The sequence below is a fragment of the Leptonychotes weddellii genome, chromosome 3, assembly GCF_054177405.1.
Source record: "Leptonychotes weddellii isolate Sample4059 chromosome 3, ASM5417740v2, whole genome shotgun sequence".
Classification (NCBI taxonomy): domain Eukaryota; kingdom Metazoa; phylum Chordata; class Mammalia; order Carnivora; family Phocidae; genus Leptonychotes; species Leptonychotes weddellii.
In genome coordinates, this window is record NC_138371.1 from 46117486 (window position 1) to 46136260 (window position 18775).

General features: G+C 34.9%; 1 protein-coding gene across 7 annotated transcripts in view; it reads right to left on the bottom strand.

The window, feature by feature from the left end:
* Positions 1–18775, bottom strand: part of DNAJC10 (DnaJ heat shock protein family (Hsp40) member C10) — a 52950-nt gene that overhangs the window by 25630 nt on the left and 8545 nt on the right. For all 7 annotated transcript variants that reach the window (XR_014143480.1, XM_081814034.1, XM_006726940.3 and 4 more), the window contains 6 exons: positions 9977–10059; positions 9607–9738; positions 8986–9079; positions 7636–7713; positions 3532–3575; positions 2732–2869 (listed from right to left, as the gene is read on the bottom strand). Coding sequence is in view for 6 of the 7 variants with exons in the window: in XM_081814034.1 (XP_081670160.1) it covers positions 2732–2869; positions 3532–3575; positions 7636–7713; positions 8986–9079; positions 9607–9738; positions 9977–10059 (569 nt within the window). In the remaining variant the exon portion in view is untranslated. The remainder of the gene's footprint in view (positions 1–2731; positions 2870–3531; positions 3576–7635; positions 7714–8985; positions 9080–9606; positions 9739–9976; positions 10060–18775) is intronic.

Below are 18775 nucleotides of genomic sequence, written 5' to 3' on the forward strand. Positions count from 1 at the left end.
CATTATAAACCTGTTTGTCATAGAGTAAAAGTAAGTAAGAGTAGTTACACTTACAAAGGATACTGTCTAACCTCTGAATTTCTTCCTTCCTCCCTCCCTTCCTCTTAAAGTTATTCTTTATACACAGAACATGTCCCCTATAAAATGTACATGTAAATCACTTTTAAAAGGTGTAATGTGGTGAACATTTCTCAATTATAGAACATACTAAATCAGCTGGGACAATAACTCTCTGCCTCAAAATAACCTAATTATAGCACCCAGAGTTTTCTTTATACCTAATGCAAAGTTACATACCTTTTTGGGGGATTACCTCCCAATATGTGTTTGGGGAGACAGAGTTTTAACAATTTAATATAACTCCACTATATTACAGTCACTTCACAATGAATCAGTTTATTACAGACTGAAATTTTTTTCATTATCAATGGAACACACAAAAAAAATACTGGGTACTTTTTTTTTTTTTTTTTTGGGCGGACAACCACAAAATTACCCTTGATAGTATACTGGGTTTTAGAATAACATTAGGATATGAATGGTGTAAAATGCTGTTGTAAATAATACATCCCAAAACAATGGGGCCACACTGTAATGATTCACTATACTATAATGATTCACTATACTATGTGGACTTTTATCTACTTTTCTTCCCAATTACCCAGTACAATTCTGTCCACAGTAAGGGCTTGGTAAATAAATGTTTGCTGAATATACTGACTAGGAAAGAGCGAAGAGATGGATCTTCTCAAATGGATGTCAAGTATTACAACTGGAATTTACCTGGGAAAGAGAGCGTTTAAGGAAGACATAAACTACATATGACATACAAATAAATGAACTCACATTCCAACAAAACAAACCATTAAGCAGAAAAAACTGCCACTGGAATAAACAAGGCACGATTTGCCAACAGCGAAAATGGAACAGACTTTCAGAGATAACCAAGATGTTTATATTAGACCGTACCTTTTCTCACCCAATTCAGTTTGAGGGGACCAACAGATGTCTTACTTTTCTAAAAACTTGAATGCTTTTAGAAGCGACAAGGACCATTTAATTCATCACTCCCTGTAATTACACTTCCAGTATTACTCATTTATGTCTCCTAAGATTGCATCTGAGTTTGCAGTTTTATATCAAAAAGCAGAAAGATCTCACTAAAATATGAGACTGTAGTACTGAAGACAAGAACTTCTATTAAGGGAACAGGCATGCTCATGAACTGTGGGACAATATAAACAGAAATTTTCTATAGGGGCAATCTGGCAAAACAAACTGAAATTAAAACTGCCATGGCTATTTCATCTAAACAGGTAACTAAAGAAGTGCACAAAAATGAACAAACAACATTGGTCATTACAACATTACTTATAATCATGAAAAAGTAGGTGAGTTAAATACCAAGGAGGACTGATTAAGTAACTAAGTATGTCACATTTAGTGAACGGATTGTTACTTAGGGATTGTTGATTTATCTATTTATGTGTATGTTTAGCTCTAGCAGATAGCATATAATATACAAAGGCACTATATATAGTGTCCACTTCTGTGCCAGATAATCTTCTAGGGATTTGAGATATAACAGTAAAAAATATTCAAACTTAAAAATGCATTGTGGGAGAAAAATAAAAATACAAAGATAATATATTAGTATTATAAGGTGATAAATGCTCTAGTAGCAGAAGTGGATTTTAGAAAGAATTTAATGACAGAGCCACAGATTCTCCCAATGTAAGTTATAGAATATAAGAAAAAGAAGAGTCAACAATGACTCTAAGGTATTTGACCTGAATGATAAAGGATGGATTTTTTTATCAACTGAGATAGAGAAAACTGTGGGCAGAGCAGATCTATGGGAGAATATCAGCGGTATAGTTACGGAGATCTAAGTTTGATAAATCAGTTAATATCCCAGGGGAGATGTTGAATAGGCAGCAGAATATGTATGTCTGGAGTGGAGGTCAGAGGTCCGGGCCAAAGACAGAAGTGGAGAGTTGTCAGCATGAAGTCATAATTGCACGTATATGTAAGTAGAGATCTGGAAGAGTATTTACCAAGATTTGATGGTGCTCATCTGTGGGTGATTTGGATTTAGAAGAATTTTGCATCTGTCTTTACACATTTCTATACCCATGTATGAATTTCTATAATGAGTATGTGTTATCTTTGTCAACATCAAGAAAGCAGAATTAAAATACAGAAATAAAAACTAATGAAAGTTTGTCTTTTATTATTTTCTTTTGAGGTTTCCTAGGAACCTATTCAATATCCCATTATTTATCTTAGCTCCTTGATAACTAGCTTGAACCTCAGTCTCCTCATTCACAAAATTAGGGAGATGAACCATACAGATTTCCAAACTGAGTTTATAACCAGAATCTAACAGGGTGGTTTAAAAAAACAAATACTGAGTCCCAGCCAAATGTACTAATGATCTACATTTTAACATTAGAAAATATACACATAAATGGAAACCAATGAAAATTCATATAACCTAAGAATGTTTCCCATACTTCTGGGTTGTAAAGGGTAATAGTTTCTACCATTATAAAATAATCCTTACAAGCAGATCTTACCATTAAACAGAATCCCCCAAATTAAATACTTGTTCTAAATAATAACATGTTTATTGTAAATGGATTCATTTCCTTGTTCACTGTTTATAAAATGATGTATTATGTTTGAATGTATGTATTCACATATATATAAAGAAATTAGTAACTCATACCAAAACACTGCTTTTCTCTTTGTTACTTAAGGTGGCTCCAGGAGGAAAATAGGCAGTAGTACTTGTTGTAATATCCAAACTTTTACAAAGGTTGTCCTGGGTGGCACAGTCCATCCATCCTACATTAACAAGACCATCCTATAGTGGAAAGAAACAAAAAACAGGTCATGTGTTGAGTAAAAGAGAAAGTTAAAGGAATTTAGCTTTATCTAGAAACCCCCAACTTTTCTACTGTAAATTTAAAATGTTTTTTAAAAAGTTTACACAAAAAATAAATGATGCAGATAAAATTGGTCTAACAGATATAAAAATTTTACCTAATATATGCAGAAAACATATTTTTGAGCACACATAGATCTTTCATGATTTTCATAACTGATAATCTCCCAGGCAGCAAAGGGAGCTCCAATGAGTGTTAAAAGTATCAACAACATACAGATTATATTCCCCAACCTTAGTATGATGAGAGCTAAATATACAACAAAATAACAACAAAACAAAAACAGTAAGAAATAAAGTTTGGAGGTGACACCAACACTAATATGTACCTCTTTGATTAAAGAAGAATTCATAATTATATTACAGGATATTTAGAAGTGAACAACAATGAAAGCACCATATGTCAAAATTCTAATTAGTTAGGAAGAAAAGTTTTATAGCTATGAATATATTTATCAAAAAAAAAAAAAACCTTACAAATAAGTGAGTTGTTTAAGGAACTACAAAGAAATATTTAGAATCAATTCTTAAATGTCTTTCTTAACATGGCCATATGGCTTTACAAAATAATTGATGCTTACCAACATGCCACTGAGCCTGAGTCGTGTCTGTGAAGTCAAACAATCTAGAGAGGAAAATAAATTATGACATAACTTTAGCTTTATTAAGTCTGTACTTTCATTTGCCTTCCCCCCCAAACTACCATGTTGACTCTAAGGCAACTGACTGGACTCCACTGGTAAATAGTGACACATACACTGGGTAGATACTGAGGCCAAAATCTCATTCCACCCACGCAAACACACGTGTACGCACGCATGCATGCACACATTTTCCCATTTTCTCGCTAGTTTCCCAGGATTTCTAGCTAAAGGGAATCTCTTTAGGATCTTCCTCTCAAATCTGTGCTCCTATCAACAATCCCCTTGATCCAAGAGATCTCATGATTTTGGAGAAATAAAATGTAATGGCTCTATCTGATAAAAGTATATAAAGAATCTTTAAATTTAAAATACAACACAGTCTTTTACTTAATTTTAATTCCAGTAGTTAACATACAGTGTTAGTTTCAGATGTACAGTACAGGGATTCAATAATTCTATATAGTGCTCATCATAGCAAGTGTACTCTTTAATCTCCATTACTTTTTTCACCCATCCCCCCACCCACCACTCTGGTAACCATTAGTGTGTTCTCTATACTAAGAGTCTATTTCTTGGTTTGTCTCTTTTTTCCTATTTCTTAAATTCCATGTGTGAAATCATATGGTATGTCTTTTTCTGACTGACTTATTTCACTCAGAATAAAAGTTTTTAGATCCATCCATATTGTTGCCAATGGCAAGATTTCATTTTTTATGGCTGAATATTTCATTATATACATATATGCCACTTCTTTATCCATTCATCTATTGATGGGCATTTGGGCTGCTTCCATAATTTGGATATTATAAATAATGCTGCAATAAACACAGAGGGATATAGATCTTTTTGAACTAGTGTTTTCATATTCTTTGGGTAATTACCCAGTAGAGGAATTACTGGATTATATGGTAATTCTATTTTCAACTTTTTGAGGAACCTCCATATTGCCACAGTGGCTACACCAGTTTGCATTCCCACCAACAGTGCATGAGGGTTCCTTTTTCTCCACATTCTCACCCACACTTGTTTCTTGTGTTTTTGATTTTAGTCATTCTGATAGGTGTGAGGTGTGAGATGCTCAACATAACTCATCATCTTTCATGTGTGTTGGCCATCTGTGTGTCTTCTTTGGTGAAATGTCTATTCATGTCTCCTCCCCATTTGCAAATTGGATTGTTTTTTGTATGTGTTGAGTTGTGTAAGTTCTTTATATATTTCCCATTCCATACATTGCCTTTTAGTTTTGTTGTTTCCTTTGCTGTGCAGAAGATTTCTATTTTGATGTAGTCCCAATAGTTTACTTTTGCTTTTGTTTTTCTTGCCTCAGGAGACATATCGAGAAAAATGCTGCTATGGCTGTTGTCAGAGAAATTACTGCCTGTGCTCTCTTCTAGGATTTTTATGGTTTCAGGTCTCACTTTTAGGTCCTGACTTCATTTTATTTTTGTGTATGGTGTGAGAAAGTGGCCCAGTTTCCCCAACACTATTTGTTGAAGGGACTTTTTCCCACTGCATATTCTTCCTTCTTTGTTGTAGATTAATTGACCATATAGGCATGGCTTTTTTGGGGGGCTCTCTATCCTGTTCTATTGATCTGTGTGTCTATTTTTGTGCCAGTACCATACTTTTTTGATTACTAAAGCTTTGTAGTATATCTTGAAATCTGGGATTGTAATACCTCCAGTTTTGTTCTTTTTCAAGGTTGCTTTGGCTATTTGGGGTTTTTGTGGTTCTGTACAAATTTTAGGATTATTTGTTCTATTTCTGTGAAAAATGCTATTGGTATTTTGATAGGGATTGTAGTAAATCTATAGATTGATTTGGATAGCATGGAGATTTTAATAGTATTTTTTCTTCCAATCCATGAGCATGGAACATCTTTCCATTTGTTTGTATCGTCTTGTTTCTTTCATGTTTTATGGTTTTCAGAGTATAGATCTTTCACCTCTTTGGTTAAGTTTATTCTTAAGTATTTCACTACTCTTGGTGTAATTCTAAACGGGATTATTTTCTTAATTTCTCTTTCTGCTGCTTCATTACTAGGGTATAGACATGCAACAGGTTTCTGTATATTGATTTCGTATCCTGCAACTTTACTGAATTCATTTATCGGTGCTAGTAGTTTTTGGTAGAGTCTTCAGGGTTTTCTTTACTAAGTATCATGTCATTTGCAAATAGTCAAAGTTTTACTTCTTTCTTACTGATCTGGATGCCTTTTGTTTCTTTTTCTTGTCTGACTGCTGTGGCTAGGACTTCTAGTACTATGTTGAATAAAAGTGGTGAGAGTGGACAGTCTTGTCTTGGCCCTGATCTTAGGAGAAAAGCCCTTAGTTTGTCACCATTGAGTATTATGTTAGCTGTAGGTTAGTATATGGCCTTTATTATGTTGAGGTATGTTCCTTCTAAACCTACTTTGTTCATGAATGGATGTTGTACTTTGTCAAATGCTTTTTCTGCATCTACTGAAATCATATGGTTTTTATCTTTTCTTTGCTGATATAAAGTATCACATTGATTGATCTGCTAATGTTGAACCACCGTTGCATCCCAGAATTAAATCCCACTGGATCATGGTGAAATGATTTTTTTAATGTATTGTTGAAGATTTTTGCATCTATGCATCTATGTTCATCAGAGATATTGGCCTATAGTTCTCTTTTTTTTTTGTGGCGTCTTCTGGTTTTGGTATCAGGATAATGCTGTCCTCATAGAATGAATATGGAAGCTTTCCTTCCTAAAATACAATACAATCTTAAAATAACTTCACCATTTTCATGAAAATCCTTAAATAGGAATGCTAGGATACAATGAGACAGATTTACAAGCAAGGGAACTGTAGTACCACAGAGCCTATAAAGAGAGGTAAAATCAATCTACCTGGGGTGAAAAGTAAAAGAATGTCAGAAAGTTAAAAAGTTTTTCTTAATGTGTGGGTGAACAGAAATCTGTGCATTAGGCCAAAATGAAACAAACTCCCTCAATGATAGACTAATTTAAGGGTTATTTTTGCTTGAAGGCAATACCTTCCTAAGATGGGCCTTATGGGATAGGGTGAGTGGTTGATTTTAGCTGTAAGGCAATTCGTTCTCAGTTCAGCAGCATGAAGTTGATAGGTAAAGTCCGGGTTAAAGACCCATGTTGGGATTAAACATATGAAAATGTGTTAATGAATTGTAATAAGGGGGCTGATTTTTAACCAATCTCATTGGGGGCTGATTTTTAACCAATCTCATTGTTTGAACAGAGTTTAATAGTTTGTGGTTTGGTCCCATAGAGTATTGAATTCTCAAATTAATTTACTCATGGAAAGGCTCCTAGAAATGGAAAATTGTCATCTTCAAATATCTTAAAAGGCAACATGTATACATTTTTGATATGTTAAGTATGAGACAAAGTCCATAATACCAAAAAAATTATTTTGGGAGGGTTACATCTGTCAGCAACTATTTTTGCAAACTGCCAAATACATCTGTGGTTACCTGAAGGTACTAATTATAATGAGAATAATTATGCTGAAAAACTTGTCCACCAAACAAAGTCATAAATGAATTTTTAACAAATTAATAATTTTATAACTTAGGTGTAAATTAATAAAAAATGTAAGTATTCATTAAATAAAAAATTGTAATTGAATATAACTTGTAGCATGAAGTACTGAATAATCAATTATAGTGGCATACTTAAGACTGACAGCTAGTCAAAGGGTACAAACTTCCTGTTATAAGATTAACAAGTTCTGGGAATGTGATGTACAGCATGGTGATAATAACCAATAATACTAGATCATACACTTGAAAACTGCTAAGAGAGTAGATTTTAAATGTTCTTACCATGAAAAAGAAAAGGTATTTATGACAGGATGGAGGTGTTAGCTGATGCTATGGTGGTAATCATTTTGCAATATGTAAGTGTATCAACAGGTTGTATACCCTGAAGTTACATAATGTTATTTCAATAAAAAAAAATCTCAATAAAAAAAAAAAATGGCACCTAAAAATTAAATATCTTGGTTTGTTCATCATAACAAAATAACAAAATTACCTCCTCCTTTGGAACAAAAAGTGATCAGCCAGCCAACACCAGCAGCAAAAGCAGTTTGTATGGAGTTAACAAAATTTCCTTAAAAGAAAATAAAGCAAATTTCTGATTATTATTGGAATTCAGGAATTCATAAAAATCCTCCTGAAGTATATCAAATTCCTACATTGATTTTCCATTGTTTTCATCATCTAAAATCTAAATTCATTATTTCATTAAGAAAGAAATTGGTGACGGGGCGCCTGGGTGGCTCAGATGGTTAAGCGTCTGCCTTCGGCTCAGGTCATGATCCCAGCATTCTGGGATCGAGCCCCGCATCGGGCTCCCTGCTCAGCAGGGAGCCTGCTTCTCCCTCTCCCTCTCTCCCTGCTCATGCTCTCTCTCTCTCTGTATCACTGTGTCTCAAATGAATAAATAAAATCTTTAAAGAAAAAAAAAAGAAAGAAAGAAATTGGTGACTAAAATTGGTAACTAAGGCCCCTGTGATCTGAGCTTTGTCTACTCATTCAGTTAGCCATGTTTTTCCCCATACCACCGTACCCCACTGCCCATCTTTTTGTTAGATTCATGGCGAAGTACTGCTAGTTTACCAAGTTCACAGTGATCTTTGAAGGCTTCCTCTTCATTTTCATGACAGATTGGGTCTGACTTCATTCAAAAAGTATTTTCTAATCCTTCCACTTTTCCCCATCTGAGTTCTTTTATATTCTTCACATTTCCCTAAGATTGCCTCTATCATAATAGTTACTACACTGCATTAATGGTTTACTAATGCCTTCCTTGCTAAAATAATGAGGCCCTTGAAAGAGGGATTACATATTTTATTACTGCAGCCCTAACATTTAACACAGTTTCACAGACATAACTTATATTCAGTGAATGATGTGGACATCTTACTAGATGTGAATACTATCATTTCATGGGTATCAGAGTATAACCCACCTAAAGTCATTTGATCAATCAGAAGTCTAAGATTAGAGGAAAGAGTTTTTAAACTTAAAATTACGCTAGATAGGCAGGAATTGACTGCCATACAGTACAGTTATGAAAGCAATAAAACACTTGGTTAACTAAACATTCAACTGCACTTTGAAAGCTGCCATTACACCTAGCATCACATTGTATTCATTTCCCACATCTGAACTGTTTTAGTTTCTATACAAATATGATTCATTTGTTATAAATACCAACTATTTAGCAGAGCTCAGAAAAAATCACTAAATTCCCTTCTAAAAAGATACTTTAAAAATGTCAATATTATAACCAACATTTTAACACTATTACTGAAAAAAAATTAAAATACCAAATTCAAAGTATCCTTGAAAATCAAACAAATGAAGAAAATAAAATTACCTGTCCATAATTCTGTCACAGTGCTTCTAACATGCTGCATGGCGAAACTCACTAAACTTTCCTTTGATCTGTCACCATGATATTTCACTGCAGCCTATTATTTTTTTTTTATAAAAAGAGAAACATCTTTTATTATTCTTCTAAAAAGTCAGTAAAAATAATACCAGATGCTTTTAATTTTACATTATTTTGAATACAATAAGATTTATCTCTCAATAGTATAGTGTATTTCCAAATGTTATGAAGATCTCAATTTTACAGATTCCACAAAAGATATTTTAATAACACTATAATAGTTTTCTAGTTTCAGTTTTATCACTAGAAAAAAAAGGGGCTATCAGAACTTTATATTCAATGAGACAATGCAGGTAAAATATTTTGTGAACTATAAAATAAAATATGCATAATGGTTAAGACAGAAACCAATGATAAACATTTAATTTTGAAATAAAGAAAGGTCAAAGTAATGGCATTTAAAGTATCTGACTAGGCTCTAGTCAGATGGCACCTAAAATCAGATTTAAAAATCAAAACAATCTACAAAATCACGTATTGTGTTTTCTCTAGTATCTTCCTTGCCATAAAGTTCCAAATTAAAAAAATGCCAACTTTACCCCTTACCATTCCAGACCTAAAAATGAAGAGGCTGGGATAACTGTTGACTCCTTTCATTCGGCAAAGCATTCTATCATCACCGCAGTTAACAGCACCAATTCGAAGTAATCCATCTACTTCTTTAGCAAAGTCTCTCCACTATGAGGAAAAAAGCACAGGTATTTCCCTTATAAGATAATTTTTCTTCCCTTGAACACTCTTCAAGCTATACATTCTTAAAGGAGAATATTTTTATCAAATAAAACCATACATATATGAAAGTATTTGATAATTGATAGTTATCATTACTATTAATAGGAAAAAATCCTAATACATTAAAAAAATACTCAACAGATTAGAATAAAACTTTAACAATCAGAATGTAAAAAATACATACTGTGGGAGCTAAATCATGGCAGTGTGAACATCCTGGGGAGTAAAAGTTCACAAACCACAGTTCTCCAGAATTAACAGCAGCATCTAAAGCAGATAAAACCGAAACAACTTAGAATTATTTACTAAAGGTTTGTGCATATTTTAGTTAAAATTCTGTTGTCTTATATCTTTCATGCTACCTTTGTCATTTTCTGTACAGGTTTTTCTATAAAAAGAGAACATACTACAGGTGACCCTTGAACAACATGGGCTTGGTTTTTTTTTTTTTTTTTTTTTGATACAGTAATGTATTTTCTCTTCCTTATGATTTTAGTAATTTTTCTCCAGTTTACTTTACTGTAAGAATAACAGTATATAACATATATACAAAATATGTGTTAATCAACTGTTACATTACCGCAAGGCTTCTAGTCAACAGAAGGCTATTAGTAGTTATATTTGGGAGAGTCAGAAGTTATATTTGGATTTTCAACTGCGTGGGGGGAGTCAGTGCCCCTAACCCTGCATTATTCAAGGGTCAACCGTGCATCAACTGTCAAACTAACAATATCTTAAAAAAAATTCCCTTGGGCACATACTTGAATAAAGAGCAACCCTGAGCTGCAACACACTCGTCACCATGAAGCTGTGAGAAGTGGCACAAGGAATCAGCAGCCAAACCTCATACAGGAGTTTGTGTGGATAAGAGAAATGAAGAAAAGAAACACTGAGAGAGATGGAAATTTAAGTTCATCTACTATCTGAGGCACAGGTAAAATACCTGGTTCAATCAGTTCTGACAGCTACTTCAAATTCTGAAAGAATGAAATAAGAGAGCTACACAACATAGTAAGGACTGTGGAGATTATATTTAATTTTTGCCCTTAAATAAGTCATTTACCTTGGAAAACTCTATTATTAGAAAAACATTAGATCAAGGTTTTTAATAGTTTAAAACACAAATACATATTTGCTAATATAATGATCTGAATACATGATATCCAGCCAATAACCTATTATGCATTATAATCTATAAAATGACTTGATGTACACTCTAAGAAGAGAACATAGGCAGTAATTTCTTTGACCCCGGCTGTGGCAACACTGTTTCAGATCCGTCTCCTTAGGCAAGGGAAACAAAAGCAAAAATAAACTATTGGGACTACATCAGAATAAAAAGCTTTTGCACAGCAAAGAAAACCATCAACAAAGAAAGCAACCTCCTAAATCGGAGGAGATATTTACAAATGATATCTGATAAGGGGTTAATATCTAAAATACATAAAAAGTTTATACAACCCAACACCAAAAAAACCCCACATAATCTGATTAAAAATGTGCAGGGGATCTGAATATTCTTCCAAAGAAGATATACAGATGGCCATTAGACATATAAAAAGATGCTTAACATCACTCATCAGCAGAGAAAAGCAAATCGTAACCACTATGAGATATCACTTTACATCTGTCAGAACAGCTAGAATCAAGAAGAAATAACAAGTGTTGGCAAGGATGTGAAGAAAAAGGAACACTTTGTGCACTGTGGATAAGAATGTAAATTGTTATGGGGAGGTTCCTCAAAAAACTGAAAATAGAAATACCGTATGATCCAATAATTTCACTGGGTATTTACCTAGAGAAAACAAAAACACTAATTTGAAAGATAACATGCACCTTTTTGTTCACTGCAGCATTATTTATAATAGCCAAGATATAGAAGGAGCCCGAGTGTCCATTGATAGATTAATAGATTAAAAATGTGGTATATATACAATGGAATATTAGCCATAAAAAGGATGAGATCCTGCCATTTGTGACAATACAGATGGACCTACAAAGTATTATGCTAAGTGAAATAAATCAGAGAAAAACACCACATGATTTCACTTATATGTGAAATCTAAAAAACAGATGAATGAACAAACAAAAAGTAGAATCAGGCATGTAAGTACAAAATGATGGTTCCCAGCGGGGAGGAATGTGTGTGGAAAGGGTAAATGGGAAGGGAAGTGGGAGTTACCAGGTCCCAGTTATGGAATAAATAAGTCATGGGAATAAAAGATATAGTTACCGAGAATACAGTCTATGGTATTGTAACAGCACTTCATGGTGACAGATGGTAGCTACACTTGTGATGAGCACAGCATACCTACAGAGCTGTTGAATCACTATGCTGTACACCTGAAACTAATGTAACATTGTGTGTCAACTGTACTCAAAAAAACAACAAAAAAATTTTTTTTAACTCTGCAGGGATGCACTCTAACATCCAAGACAAAAAAGTGAAGACAATTTGCTTTTGGTTGAAGTGTTTCTGTATAATTCCATATCAAAATCAGTTAATAGGAATTTATAAATAAAAGTTTCATAAATTATGTAATTTATTGTAAGATATTAAACCAAACATACTATTTTAAATATGTATAACTAATTCACGTTGAATAGAAACATGTACAAGACTCAATATCCACTTTCAATTACAAGACACACAGATCTGTGGGAAAAAGTTAATCTGTACATTACTGATAAAGTGTAGAATTTAGAATTTTATCAGCTGTTCCCTGGCAATGTTTAGGAAGTCTGACCAACAGATCACTCTAAGTGGCTGAAATAATTGCCACATTGACTTAGACCACTAACTGGTAATAATTTAGGTAAAATTTTAATGAATTTAGTGAAGACTCTAACAGAAATGGGGTTATTTCATTAGCTATAAGTAATGAGATGGGTTTTTACATATAAAAAGATAAAGCAATGATTAGACAAAATAGGACTGTTCATAAGTCTTAAATAAAAGTATGATATACAACAAATCTGAATGGCATTTAAATTGACACAAAACTTCACAGGGAAAAAATCTCTATTTGGTACTTTGTTTTCATAGAGCACTTCTAACGTATTTACATAGTTCCCACTGCTGTTGAGTAAAATTAAAAATATTCTTTTTTTTTTTTTTTTTAAAGATTTTATTTATTTATTTGACAGAGAGAGACACAGCGAGAGGGAGTGGGAGAGGGAGAAGGAGGCCTCCAGTGGAGCAGGGAGCCCGACGCGGGGCTCGATCCCAGAACCCTGGGATCATGACCTGAGCCGAAGGCAGACGCCTTATGACTGAGCCACCCAGGCACCCCAAATTAAAAATATTCTTAATGTTGTGTTATTGAAGCTCAATGTTTTTATAAAACCCAGCAACGCAGAATAAAACAAGTATATTTCAAAACGTAACTTTCAGCTTCTAAATTCTACAATTACAGTAATGTCCATTAATATCCACACAACTATGGCTAATAACTTGTTAGCCTAGAAAAATGTAAAAATAGGATGAGGTCAGTTAAGAGCATAAATTAGTAAGAGAAAACTAAATGTACAAGTATAGGGTATACAGTCAATAAGACAACTGATAAATAATGCTAATGCTAACAGGTTTATTTCATTTAAGAGAAAAAGAGCAGCACAAGCATGGGTTTTAAGAAGAACCTGAGTTGAGCATATGTCCTGTCTCTGGTACTGTGTCAGTCAGGAAAGGTTATGCTATAGTACAGAAAGGATTCCAATTATGTCATGGGCTGGCAAGCAAGGTTTATTTCTATCATCTATTACATGTCTATACTGAGTTGGCTGCAACTCTCCTCCATATCACTTCACCACTCTCTATTTTCAACAATGCTATCTCTCCTGACAGAGCAAAATGGTGAACCCAATGTTGGCTCTTAAAGTTTTTGCCTAGAAGTGACATACACTACTTCTGTTCACATTTCACTGGCCAAAGCAAGTCATGAGATCAAGCCTGAACTCTAAAGAGTCAGATGTGTAATTCTCCATCACAGAGAAGCACCTCAAGGAGAAACAATCAACATGGACGAGTATAGTAAAATATACTACAAATATCTATTAGCTGAACTTAGGCATGTAATTTTTTTTTCTGAAACGCAGTTTGTAATTTGTGGAAAAAAACACTACTATCAATATTGATGTTTGTTGTGAAGATTAAATATGATAAATATTAATTGCCTGGAATAGGAACGGACACTCACAAACTATAGCAATGTTTTATTATTCTCTTCCACTTACCTACAAAACATTCTTATAATATGACCACATATTATGTGACAACTTGGTTATAATAACTCACAAAGAGGCAGCACGGGACTTGCCGGCAGACAGCACGGTTGTGAAATCAACAACAGCTCCATGAAACTGCACATTAAAAAAAATTCTGCCACAATTTTTGTCCCTCAGAATGAAGCCTTTTAAGAGGAGGTTTATTTATTCATTGATTCATTTCAGTTATTGAGAAATAATTCACTCCCTGATGTGAATATTATGGAAAAAAATTAGGAAATTTAGGATATTAGTTAAAAGAAGTTTGTGTCATTATTCGCAATGGTAGAATTTCATCTTTCTTAGCCCAAGGAAAAGGGTTTCAAAAAAAGTCTCAGTCAATGGGAAGCAATCCAGTATAGCCCATGTTCCTGAGAGTCCCCAAAACCTTACTAAGGATCCAGTTATTGCACACACTCCCGCAAACATGGCCCAGAATGTTCAGAAGTTCACCCTATGTGGGCTGTGCTTTGCATCATTTCAACACTGAATGGGAAGTTTTGTTAGATGCCCTTACGTCTTGTATTAACTAGATAAGTATGTCTGGTTCATAATAACAAGACCCTGAAATTAACAATAACTACTCTCCAAAGAAGAGTTTCCTGACAAAGTCCAATTGAACAAAATCCTAGATTGCATTTTGTTAGCAGATGATGGAGATAAAAAAAAAAGAAAAGAAAAAGAGGCAGAGGTGCTGTGAGCTCCTTTGTAATTTCTTGAGCTTGTCTTCAAAAGGATGCCTGTATTATGCAGGTACTATTCAGAATGACTAGTAAAAGTGAGAGATGTCCTCTGCTTTTGCAGATACCATCTAGAATTTGCTTATAATGACCGGTATCATACTTTCCTGTGACATATAAAAAGACAGTATGCACACGTTTAATGGGAAGGATGAGAACATTAAGTGGAGTTTACTAATCATTTTCTCTTCTGTACTATAAACTTTCTAGAGTTCACTCCTGATAAAAGTGAACTATGTAATTTGGACTAACTCTCCCACTACAACCCCAAAATTGGACAAAATATAAGACTTCTGTTGAAAGCATCAGACAATTACCAACACAGTGAAGAATTAGGGGGCCAAAGCACGGGAGGAGGTGGAAATCACAGAGCCAGTGTTTTTGAGAAAAGGTAGTTGATTGGCAAGAAACTGAGCAGAGCTTTCAATATATTCATGAGGCCAGAGGGACAAAAATGGAATACACGGCACATCTAAGAAAGGGTCCTCTAAACAAAGATGAACTGGAAAGTGACCAGTCCTCTCAAAGTCCAAAGCTCAGCTTTTGAATCATTTCAGTCTCTATTTGGATAAAACTGATCTGAGGTTGTTAGTGACCCCAGCCAGAAGAAAGCATAACTCCTCTGGAGAAAGAGAACATACATAACTTTAAAATATCTCTGTAATTATATGTATAATTAGTTATACAAAAAACAGGACTAAGTAACCCAAACCAAGAGAAATAACTGGTAATAGAAAGAGACCCACAACCAAGTAGGCTAATGTGATATTTACACAATTGATTGATACTATCTCGCCTCAGCTTCTTCAATTAAAACATCAGGATCAGCTTGTTTCAGCCCAGTAACAGAGTATCGTCAGAGATCAGATGCCATGGTGGCAACTATGCACTGAACCTATCAGTAGTAGTTTATTATTTCCGAAAAATTATCTCTAAGGTTTTGTGGCTGTATTTTTAACTACTCTTTGGGGTTGTACATGAACTACTAGCAGTTCTTAACTGTTCCATAGTGACACATCTGAGAAAGTTTGAACCCATATGCAATATAACCATCAGGAAAATCTCTCATTTTGGGTCAATTCATTAATTCGTCAGCTTGCAAGTTTTGCTCAGTTCCTCCAATTCTATCTCTGATTCCAGTTTTCTGCCCTACTGGTCCCAAAACACTCACTGGCAGACTAGCAGATGAGAGATAATAATAGCCATATAGGAAAGCTATAGGTTTATATAACTACATGCAGTGAAGTTATGATTCTGCCAGCTCGTGTATGAGTAGTAGTTCAAGTGTTCACTTGTTCAAGTGTTCATGTATAAGACTACTGATAGAGTGATATACCGAATACTGACTTTGTAGGCCTAAGCTCACCAACAGGACGTAGAAAATAAGAATAAATGCAATTCTTGGTCAGAAGAAACTGTTCAAAATCAAGTGACTAGAACACATCTTTGATAATGATAATATGTGAGAAACCTATATGCATTATTTTTTGCAGCTAGTATGCTATTTTTGTTTTCTAAATTAAATGAGATTGTAATAGAACAAAATAAAACTGAGATTTGAGGTAAAATATATTGATTTGAAATAGAAAAGAAAGAATAAACCTATTATACCTGTACAACCTTTGAAAGTATAAGAATCTAATCCAATAGTTAAAATTTTCTAAAATGCAATGGAAAATTATAATAGAACTGTTATTTTTATATCCACTTTCACATAAGTCAAAATAAATCTGCTTCCAAAATAACCACAGTTACCCGAAACTCTGAAATCCAAAAGCTCCAAAACTGGGAGTTTATGTGCAAGTTTGCAGCAAGCTCCCGTGGCATCCAAACCTGTCCTGAACTTATCTATTGGCTACATATTATTTTTACTTTTTTTTTTTTTTTGGTGTACATACTTACACATTTCTCTGCAGAAATATTAATGTTTTAGAAAAAAGTATACAGCCCCACGTTCTGCGAAGAACATTATTTAACCCATAGTGTATACTATGAAAATTAATAAAAGGAAACTTCACTAGAGTTGGAGGCTAGAATGAGGAGCCATACCTCTCAGCATCAATTATAGTAAGAACTGTCAATTACAAACCCCAACAGAATCATCATCAACAGAAAAGATGATCAATTACAGACTGTAGATCAATTAGAAACTGTCATCACCCTGAACTCTTGCTTTCCTCCAATGGATTTTCATTCAGAACAACCCTTCCCAATTTCCTCCTCCTTCCCCATAAAATAACATTCCCCTCTGCTGTTTCTTGGACTTGCCTATGTCTTTGCCCTAGCTAGCATGTCCCAAACTGTAATTCCCTGCTATTCTTGAATAAATCCATTCTTTTGCTGGTAAAATATTTTATTTTTTATTCTATTTTTTTCTTTTTGCTTTAGGAAAAAACCTCTAAGAAATGGGGTACCAGTCATCAAAATGCTTTGAGGGCATCTCCACCTCTAGGACCTCAGCCAGTTTTATGTTTAAAAACTATGGTCCTTCCTCATGCATATTTCTAACTAAATGGACCCATTTAACTAAATGTAATTTTAGAACTTCAGTGACTATTATGGTGAACTTTCGATCTCCCCAAACTTACTTTCCTCAAAACTGAACTGGACAGCCATGGCTCTACAGTTGTTGAAACTGAATGGGATGCCTATATTGCTTGGTATTTTGAAGCAACCAACCGTTACCAGGAACCTAAACTTGCCTCTGCAAAATATAATTTTTCACTAAATGAGGCAAACAATTAAAAAAAGACAAAAAGGCTTCCAAGGGCTCCTTTCCCCCTCCCTGATCTTGCCTCAGGACGCGTGCAGCCCCTCACACTCAGGCCCCACCACCTCCACTGCCATCATCCTCCTTCCCTTCTGCACAAGCTCCACCTCCTCTATGCCCTTGGTTTCCTCATTTGAATTCTCTCATTTAACTTCTCTGTTCCTTAGAACCTCTCCCTGCTCCCACCTCTCCTGGACCTACTAAAACCTGCCCCTTTAGAGACTTCTGAGGATCCAAATAACCCCCAAATTTCTTAGGTTCCCTGGACTAAGGCTGAATTACAAGCCATAGTTAAAAGAGCTTCCTAAAGTGAGTGAGGACCCCCATAGGTCTGCTGAAGATTTTAGCAGAGTGATTCAAACGTGCCAACCTGGTTTCTCTGATATTTATCAGTTAGTCTACATGCTTGTTCACAAGGGCCAGGCCAAACGCTGGATGAAATCAGCCCAGGGGGAACATCCTGAAAGGGATTCTGAGAAACAGACCCCTAACTTTTGGCAAGATGTTAGAACACTCGGCTGGAAACCTCCACTGAGCAATTATAGTAGCCTTTCCTAAGCCTGTTGACTGGAACAAAATTCAGGCTTGCACACAAAAGCCTGATGAGCCTGTTCACGATTATTACAATCAACTTCAAATTATCTTTAAAGAAAATTCTGATCTTGCTGTGCATGTTGAATCCACACAGGTAGCATTTAACTTTATGTTTATTAGCAGGCTGAACTGGGGTCTCTCTCTTAAAAGAACCAAGACAAAATGGGAAACCATGTCCACTCCAGATTAGATCTGGCAAACCAGCTTGCTCACACCCTAGATGAGTAACCTGAAAGACAAATCACTACAATTCTTAATTTTCAACTCCAGCAAATGAAAGCCCCTAAGCAAAACCAAAACCTCCTAGTTTCTGCTGTTGTTGCAAAAAGTCAGGACATTGAATAAAAGATTGTTACTCTCTTTTTTTTAAAGATTTTATTTATTTATTTGACAGAGAGAGAGGAGAACAGCGAAAGAGGGAACACACGCAGGGGGAGTGGGAGAGGGAGAAGCAGGCTTCCTGCCGAGCAGGGAGGCCGATGTGGGACTCGATCCCAGGACCCTGGGATCATGACCTGAGCCGAAGGCAGACGCTTAACGACTGAGCCACCCAGGCGCCCAAGAATGTTACTCTCTTAAGTGCTTCAGATGTCTTCAGCCTTCTAGCGACCTTTCC